At 56.6% G+C, this 9190-nt stretch overlaps 1 protein-coding gene across 1 annotated transcript in view; it reads left to right on the top strand.

The window, feature by feature from the left end:
* The first annotated feature begins 1021 nt into the window (after positions 1–1021).
* The window catches only part of LOC111548251 (fer-1-like protein 4), a 52931-nt gene continuing 44762 nt past the window's right edge, over positions 1022–9190 (top strand). Inside the window, 19 exon segments of the mRNA XM_023220636.1 lie at positions 1022–1100; positions 1377–1432; positions 2131–2219; positions 2317–2416; positions 3908–3999; positions 4186–4227; positions 4565–4735; positions 5196–5256; positions 5374–5445; positions 5447–5506; positions 5772–5834; positions 5915–5999; positions 6258–6417; positions 6534–6717; positions 6805–6991; positions 7602–7963; positions 8305–8413; positions 8607–8778; positions 8864–8984. Of these exon segments, the coding sequence (XP_023076404.1) occupies positions 1022–1100; positions 1377–1432; positions 2131–2219; positions 2317–2416; positions 3908–3999; positions 4186–4227; positions 4565–4735; positions 5196–5256; positions 5374–5445; positions 5447–5506; positions 5772–5834; positions 5915–5999; positions 6258–6417; positions 6534–6717; positions 6805–6991; positions 7602–7963; positions 8305–8413; positions 8607–8778; positions 8864–8984 (2265 nt within the window).

Raw genomic sequence — 9190 nt, 5'->3', positions numbered from 1 at the left:
TCTGAGGCAGGAGAATCGCTTGAACCCGGGATGCAGAGGTGGCAGTGAGCCGAGATCACACCACTGCACTCTAGCCTAGGCAACAAAGTGAGACTCTGCCTGAAAAAAAATTAGCTGGGCATGGTAGCGGGCACCTGTAATCTCAGCTATGTGGGAGGCTGAGGCAGGACTGCTGCTTGAATCTGGGAGGCAGAGGTTGCAGTGAACCAAGATCACGTCACTGCACTCCAGCCTGGGTGACAGAGCGAGACTTCATCTCAGGATAAAAAAAAAAAAAAAAAAAAAAAAGAAGAAAGTAAAAGACAGAGAGAGAGAGAGAAAGAAAAGAGGAGAGGCCGGGCATGGTGGCTCATGCCCGTAATCCCAGCACTTTGAGGGGCTGAGACGGGCAGATCACCTGAGGTCAGGAGTTCGAGACCAGCCTGGCCAACATGGTAAAGCCCCGTCTGTACTAAAAATACAATAAATTAGCCAGCTGTGGTGGTGGACACCAGTAATTCCAGCTACCCCGGAGGCTGAGACAGGAGAATTGCTTGAACCCAGGAGTCAGAGGTCGCAGTGAGCTGAGATCACGCCATTACACTCCAGCCTGGATGATAGAGCAAGACCCCATCTCAAAACAAACAAACAAACAAACAAAACAAAACAAAACAAAACAAAATTGAGGCCTCATTGACTGGCAGGGAGCAGACTGGGGTCCCGTTCTCTCCCCTTGCCTCCCTCCCACCCTATCACAGCTCTCACTCCCCGAAGATGCAGGATGGAGGCTGAGGCAGTCCTGCCAGCTTGCAGCTGGTGGAGGCAGGGAGGGCTGAACTGACTTCCAGGACCTTACCCCTATCTCTCGCTCCTCTCCTCCCTCTCCACCCATGACCCCCAGGCCTGCTCCCTGTGTGTTTGACTAAAGGGCAGGGATTGCTAAACCTGCTGGGTGAGTCCAGTGAGTCAGAGGCGATTCAGGTGGGCGGGCTGGTGGGCAAAAGGGCAGATGGGCAGTGGAAGTGCCAGTGCCACTGGGACCATGGCTCTGACGGTATGCGTGCGACGACTAACGGGGCTGTCCGGCACCCACGACCGACAAGTGAAGCTCACCTTTCGAGGTGAGGCTTGCAGGGGCACTCTAAGGATATTTGAAACTGGGGGCTATGGATCCTCCATTCCCTGGGCCCTTGACCAAATGCCATCCCATCTCTACAGTCCGTATCTTTCTCCACCCACCCTGGTATCTCCAACCCGCTGCCTCTTTCCTTCTTATTGTCTACCTTTCTTTAAGGGTGAATCCGGGACTTGACACTGGGCCAAGGGTGGGGAACACAAATTATTTTTTTGTGTGTGGGGGGAGGGACTGATAAATGACTAGTTTCAGTTCTGAGCAGGTTTTACCCAGAAAACAAGAAAAATTCGCTGTTGTCAAGAAGCAGATATTGGTGAGGTCAGTACAGTTGGTTCCTGATCTGTCTCCCATCCAAGTCCAACCTGGGGTTCAGGGGCTCATTCCTGGGTTTGGGGAAGTGTAGTCTTGGGAGGTGGGGTCAGTCTGAGGCCTGAGAGGTCAGACCCAGATTGGAACAAATTAGTTGCAAGACTGAGGGAATTCATTCTTGTTCACTAGTTAGCCCGAGATCAGCCCTCACTCAGATTCAAACCCATGTGCAGGGATCCCTTCCAGGTTTGGGGATGTTAGTCCTAAAGTTAGCTCTAAGTCTGGAGGATTGGCTCCTGTCTGAGGGTTAGGAATAGGTGTTTTTTTTTTTGTTTTTTTTGTTTTTTGTTTTTTTGAGACAGGGCCTTACTCTGTCACTCAGGCTGGAGTGCAATGGCACAATCTCAGAGCACTGGAACCTTCATCTCCCAAGCTGAAGCGAGTCTCCTGCCTCAGCCGCCTGAGTAACTGGGATTACAGACATGTACCACCACGCCTGGCTAATTTTTGTATTTTTAGTAGAGACGGGGTTTCACCATGTTGGCCGGGCTGGTCTTGAACTCCTGATCTCAAGTGATCTGCCTGTCTTGGCCTCCCAAGGTGTTGGGATTACAGGCGTGAGCCACCACACCCAGCCAAGAATAGGCTTTGGATTGGAGTTTGGGGTCAGCACAGCATGGGTGTCACAAGCTTCCTCCTGTCCCCAGCTGTTCCGATGGCCCCACTATGGGGCTCCACTGGCTGGGGAGTGTCTGTCTGTGCAGGTGGTCAACTGCAGCCGTGTATTCAGCCCTAGGTGAGTCTGCTTGGGGAGACAGGGATGCCGGTTGGGCTGGGGGGTGACTTAGAGCCATTCCCTTGGGTCACTCTTTTGCTCTATGCCACTCCCCTAGGCCTCTAGGGACCCTGGTGATCTCCCTGCAGCAGCTACAGAATGCTGGGCATTTGGTGCTACAGGAAGCCCTAGTGGATGAGAATCTTCGAGTGTCCCCGGTGAGCCCCTCCGGCCCCCAGGTTGCCACCCTCAAGTACCTCTAGATAAAGGGTTCCGTTTCTCACAGGGGAAAACCTAAGACCCAGAGAGGAGTGGTAACAAGGCCTCCAGCCAGGATTCCTTTCGGCAGTCAATTCTTGTGGGAGACAAAGATGAACCTGGCTGGATTTTCCTGGTGTTTCATGGAGGGGCTCATAGCCTAGTAGACATGGACTTAGCTTCCAATCTCAGATCTGCCATTTCCCGTCTGGGAACTTGAACAAGTTCTTTAGCATTTGGAAACTGTTTTCTTTTTTTTGTTGTTTTGAGACGGAATCTCACTCTGTCACCCAGACTGGAATGCAGCAGCGCAATCTTGGCTCACTGCAACCTCCACCTCCCACATTTAAGTGATTCTCCTGCCTCAGCCTCCAAAGTGGCTGGGACTACAGGCGCCCACCACCATGCCCAGCTAATTTTTTTATTTTTAGTAGAGAAAGGGTTTCACTATCTTGACCAAGTTGGTCTCAAACTCCTGACCTTGTGATCCACCCTCCTTCGCCTCCCAAAGTGCTGGGATTACAGGTATGAGCCACCGCGCCTGGCCTGGAAGCTGTTTTCTCATTTATATAATGTTGAGTGTTTTGTTCAGTCCGTCATCATTTGTTGGGCTCTTATGATAAGCCAAATGCTGAGCTGAGCAATGAGGATTCCGTGGTGAGCAAAATCAGATAAGGATTCACACCCTTGGAAGGGAGGCAAACATTAAACAAATATTCACACAAGTAAATGTGAAACTGGAACTGGCAGGTGTTAGAAGCAAGCTGGTAGGGGCTGGGAGAGGGTACAACAGAGGAGTATGATCTACTTGGGGGCCAGAGAAGGTTCCCTGAGGAAATAGTACCTGAACTTAGACTTGAAGGATAATAGATGTTAACTGGGAGGAGAGAATGTCCCAGGCAGAGGAAAAGGCATATGCAAAAGCCCAGCGCCTTGAAGGAGCACAACTGGGGTGCCTAGAGTGAGAAGAAGCTGGAAAGGATGGTGGGGCCAGACCAGGCAGAGTAGTGAAGGTCACCGTAAGGGATTTCCAACAAAAATGAGAGAATTTTGGAATCCTGTTGGGCCTCAAGAGGTAACTTGCAGTTGGGCACAGTGGCTCATGCCTGTAATCCCAGCACTTTGGGAAGCTAAAGCAGAAGGATCATTTGAGCTCAGGAGCTCAAGACCAACCTGGGCAACATAATAAGACCTCATCAATACTAAAAATGAAAAAAAAAAAAAAAAAAAGAAGAAAGAAAATAAAAAAGAGGAAACTTGTCTACTTAGTTCTTAATAGGTTATGAGTAGTCTACACTATGAATGATCAGAGAGGAACCACAAGGCACCACGGATGCTGGTCAGAAGGATCTCTGCCACCTGGAGTAAAAGGCATTAGCATTGTCCTTGGGCCTCTCTTAGACCCAGGGCAGTTGGAGGGGGGCCCTAGGGGATACTGTATCTGGTTTTAGATCCAGGTGGAGCTTGACCTGAAGTACCAGCCCCCAGAGGGTGCTACTGGAGCCTGGTCAGAGGAGGACTTTGGGGCACCCGTCCAGGACAGGTAATCCCCCCGGCAACTGAAGCAAGACCTGGTGGTCTCAGCCCAGACAGACCCTGGAAAGGGAGAAGTAGTGCCTAGTTCCACTCTGGATCTGCCGATTCAGTGACCCTTGGACGTGTGCTGACCAGGTATTGCTCTGTAGTCAGGCACGTTCCTCTTTTAGTCCTTTCATTTCTCTTCCCCCAGCTTGGAGTTAATTATCCCCAATGTGGGCTTCCAGGAACTGGAGTAAGTATGTGGGGATGACCTGGAGTCACCGAGGTCAGTCTTGGAGTTAGGAGCCAGTGATATGGAGGCAGCCCCAGGGTCTTGGGTCAGAACTGAATCAGTTCCAGGGTCAGAGGTCAGTCCTATAATCAGAGGTCAGTTCTGGAATTAGAAAGGTCCCCAGGATTAAGAGTCTGTCCTGGGATCAGTGAAGTCAGCCACAAGGTCAAGAACTGGTCCTAGGATCAGTGGGATTAGTTCAAGGGTCAGGGGTTGGTCCAAAGCTCCAGAAGTCCAGGGGTTGCCCGGAGATGGGTGATGGGTTCCAGGCATGTCCCTTGAGGGCCTTTCCTATCAGGCCTGGGGAGGCCCAGCTGGAGCGGCAGGCAGTGGCTCTAGGCCGCAGGCTAGCTCGAAGCCTAGGCCAGCAGAACGATGAGGAGAATGAGCTGGAGCTTGAGCTGGAGCAGGACCTGGATGACGAGCCTGACGTCGAACTTTCTGGTGTTGTGTTCAGCCCTCTCAAGAGGTAACTTGTACCCATGGCATACCTGCTCCCACACCCATCTGCCCTCACAAACACACAGTCCCAGGGTGTGTGGGAAGGGCGGATTCTCTGGTCACTTGCTCATAGGCAGACACTGCCATGTTCATACACACAGTTACAGTGGCTCACATACATGCAGGGGATGAAAGCTTGATGAGGGCAAGGTTCATCTCTTCACTACAGCATCCCAGTGCTTGGGACAGTGTTAGCACATAGTAGGTACTCAATAAACCTCTGTTGCACAAATGAATGGTTTCAGGGCTCCAGGAATGAGTCAAATTCTGGGTGTAGGGTTGAGATGGAGGCAGCAAGACATGACCTGAAGGATCTGGAATCCAAAACTTCAGAGGGAGAGAAAACATCATTCCCAGCACCAAGCAAGTGTGTGCGTGGGCGCGCAGGGGAGGGACCAAGTGAGAGCTAACCTTAAGCTTCTCCCCAGCCGCGCCAAGGCCCTGGCCCATGGGGATCCCTTCCAGGTGTCCAGAGCTCAAGACTTCCAGGTACTGCTCTTTTTCCAGGGCCTAACCCTTGGGAATACTACCTCTTCTGGGACACACGTTATTTCCCTCCACCCAGGCAGGTCTGGCTTCCTTTCCTCATCCTTCCCTACCTCTCAGGTGGGAGTCACCGTGCTGGAGGCCCAGAAACTGGTCGGAGTCAACATTAACCCCTATGTGGCCGTGCGAGTGGGGGGGGCAGCGCCGCGTGACCGCCACACAGCGTGGGACCAATCGCCCCTTCTACAATGAGGTGGGCACCACCACAGAAGAGGGCAAGCCTGAGAGAATGGCAGGGGTCCATGTGAGAACTATTCCTGGAGGGGGCGTGGCCTAGTTGGAAATGGAGCCAGATGCTGGGCCTATGGGTGGGTGTTAGGGGGTGCTGATCTAGGAAAAGGTTGCAGTGAGAGGGTTGGGGGTGGGGGAAGGAGGGTCTTCTGAGCAAGAGACCTGGGGTAAGCTGCCGGTTCACATCTAACCTTCACATTTAACCTCTCATCCCCACTTCAATTCAGTACTTCTTGTTCGAATTTCATGACACACGGCTTCACCTCCAAGACTTGCTGCTGGAGATCACGGTGAGCAGGGTAGGGGTGACTAGTGTCCTTCAGAGAAGAGGGGATGGGAAAGCTCAGGACTAACCCCACCTTCCCCCCAGGCTTTCCATTCGCAGACCCTCCCGTTTATGGCCACCCGGATAGGCACCTTCAGGATGGACCTGGGCATCATCTTGGACCAGCCAGGTATGGAATCGTCCCCTTACTGAGACTCTGCACGGACAAGGGCCCCAGAGATTGACCCCGCGGTGGCTCCGCATGGACCCCTATACACTCACTTCAGAGAGGGCCATCTCTGGCGGAGGCTGAACTCTTGGCACTTCCGCTCCTCCCTGCTGAGCCAGAGGAGCTCCGGCCATTGTCTGTCACTCCGATGACAGCCTCACGGCCACCCTGTGCGTCCCGCCGTTCGCTCCTTACTCCTGGCTCGCCCCTTCTCCCTAGATGGCCAATTCTACCAAAGATGGGCTCCGTTGCATGATCCCCGGGACACCCGCGCCGGGACCAAGGGCTTCGTTAAGGTCACCTTGTCCGTGAGGGCGCGCGGGGACCTGCCCCCTCCAATGCTACCCCCGGCCCCAGAGCACTGTTCGGACATCGAGAAGTGAGCCGGGGTGAGGTGGGGAGGGGGACATGGATCCGGGGGTGGCCGTGGGGCACGGATAATGGGAGGGGCCGAGATCCCAGTTTCTCCCCACCGCTCGGTGCCCCCTCCCCCAGGAACCTGCTCCTGCCACGCGGAGTGCCAGCCGAGAGGCCGTGGGCGCGGCTCCGCGTGCGCCTGTACCGCGCCGAGGGGCTTTCCGCGCTGCGCCAGGGGCTGCTGGGCAGCCTGGCCCGCGCCCTGCACGACCAGCGCGTCCTGGTGGAGCCCTATGTGCGGGTGTCTTTCCTGGGGCAGGAGGTAAGTCCCTCCGGGGCCCACAGCGCCGCGGCTCGCGCCCGGACTGCGCGCTGACCTCCCTCCGCCCATCTTTAACGCCACCTTCAGGGCGAGACGTCGGTGCGCGCCGAGGCGGCGGCGCCTGAGTGGAACGAGCAGCTGAGCTTCGTGGAGCTCTTCCCGCCGCTGACACGCAGCCTCCGCCTGCAGCTGCGGGACGACGCGCCCCTGGTCGACGCGGCCCTCGCTACGCACGTGCTGGACCTGAGGCGGATCTCCCATCCGGGCCGAGCAGGTGAGTGCATCTGGCCGCCGCAAACCCGGCCTCACTCGCCTCGGTCCGATCGCGCTGTAGGGCCCATTCCCAACAGCAAGCCCAATCTTCGCGACCCCGCTGCGCCTATGAAGGCTGGTCCGCCAGCAAAACAAACGGCTTCAAGCCGCCCCCAGACTGTGAACCCCACCATAGGTTTGGCTCTGTTGGCAAAATTCTGACCACAGCCGCCTGTCCAGTAACCAGCCAGCCCAGTCCCACTCTTCTACAGCTGTGCACGCGCTGACACTGCAGGTCCACTCCTTTCCCCGACCCCCAGGCCTTGCGGATCGCCCGTTGCTCCGCCCCAATCCCGCCCCCGCCCCCAGGGTTCAGGCTGCGTCCCCCGAGCCCCGGCTCCTGCGGTTTCCAGCTCCTTGGGGCGCTGAGCTGGTTTAGAGGCGCCCCAGGTCGTGTTCCACAGCGGCGCATCCGCAGCTGCTGGCCAACTTCTTCCCTTTAAGAGCGGCTTAGCCCCCCTCCCCTGCCCTCATCCCCTAATACTTGGAGGAGATCAGGGTGAGGTGCACAGACTCACCAGCACTCGCACTCCCCGCGCTCCCCTCCAACACGCTGCTCTTGTTCCCCACAGCGGGGTTTAACCCTACTTTCGGCCCGGCCTGGGTGCCCCTCTATGGCTCGCCCCCTGGCACGGGGCTCCGGGATGGTCTTCAAGGTCTCAACCAAGACGTTGGCCCAGGCATTTGGTTCCGCGGCCGCCTTCTGCTGGCTGTGTCCGTGCAGGTGTTGGAAGGGAGAGCTGAACCTGAGCCTCCCCAGGCCCAGCAGGGGTCCAGGTTGTCCCGGCTCACCCGAAAGAAGAAAAAGAAAGCCAGGCGGGATCAGACCCCAAAGGGGGTTCCGCAGCACGTGGACACCAGCCCCGGTGCCGAGGGACCTGAGATTCCCAGTGCCATGGAGGTGGAGGTGGAGGAGCTACTGCCGCTGCCAGAGGTGGGGGCTGGGGGGTAGCAAAGGGGGCGGGGTCACCTCAGCTTTGGAAGGTGTAATTCACTCTCAGGCATTAAACATCACGACAGGGGTCTCAATCTGGGTGCCTGGGCGAAGAGTGAGGTGTGTGCCCACATGGGCTCTGGTATATGCGCACATGTTGAGGGAGAGAGGACGCATACCCAGGGCCAATGCTGGGGCAGCAAGGACAGAGAGGGAGTAGGATACCTGCAGTGACTTCCAAGCCTTGGTCACACTTCTTTCTGTGGGCATTGCGGCCAAGCATAGTCCAGTGTGCTCCCTGGGAGGGTGGGCGTTGACTCCAGCCTGATGGCCTCCCGCAGAATGTCCTGGCGCCCTGTGAAGATTTCCTGCTTTTCGGTGTGCTCTTCGAGGCCACCATGATCGACCCTGCCGTGGCCTCCCAGCCCATCAGCTTCGAGATCTCCATTGGTGTGTGGCCTAGCCGAATCCCTGAGTGCCATGGGTTTGAGGGTGGACACTCTCATTTCAGACCTTAGGACCCTGGAAGGGGCTGTTGACTTTCAGTAAGGGGCGGGTTCTGACTTCTATTGAGGCAGAGTTGGTTGAGGGGGGGTTCCGGCCGTCAGCCTGGCGCGCACTGACCCTTTTTGCTCCCTGGCAGGTCGGGCAGGCCGCCTGGAGGAGCAATTGGGCCGAGGGTCCAGGGCCAGGGAGGGAACTGAGGGTGCGTCGGCAGAGGCTCAGCCTCTGCTGGGAGCCAGGCCAGAGGAGGAGAAAGAGGAGGAGGAACTGGGGACCCCTGCTCAGTGGCCTGAGCCCATGGACGGCAGTGGGTGAGTGCTCCCAGTGGCTGGAAGGGGGGTTTGGGAGGTCCCCAGGAGCCCAGAATGCCTGCGAAGCCTCCTCTCCGCCTGCCAGGCCATACTTTTGCTTGCCCCTCCGTCACCGCAAGCCATGCGTGCATGTGTGGAGTCGCTGGGAGGACCACACCTGGCGCCTGCGGAGCAGCAACTGCGTGCACAAAGTGGCCGAGAGGCTGGTAAGGGCAAGGCCGGTGCTCGCAGGGAGAGACCGGGCCATAGGGATGCCTGGGACACCGCAGCCTTTGAAGGGAGCTCTGCAGTGGGGCTAATGGGCAGGCACTAGAGAGCCAGCACCTTGCTGGTGCAAGGCCAGGGGCGGCAAGGGCCAAAAAGCACAGCTTCTGCGTGAACTGAGGATGCCAGGAGTTGTGGGAGGACAGAG

The sequence above is a fragment of the Piliocolobus tephrosceles genome, chromosome 20 (genome assembly GCF_002776525.5).
Source record: "Piliocolobus tephrosceles isolate RC106 chromosome 20, ASM277652v3, whole genome shotgun sequence".
Classification (NCBI taxonomy): Eukaryota; Metazoa; Chordata; class Mammalia; order Primates; family Cercopithecidae; genus Piliocolobus; species Piliocolobus tephrosceles.
The sequence above is the reverse complement of the archived record's forward strand: the minus strand, read 5'-3'. Positions and strand labels throughout refer to the sequence as shown.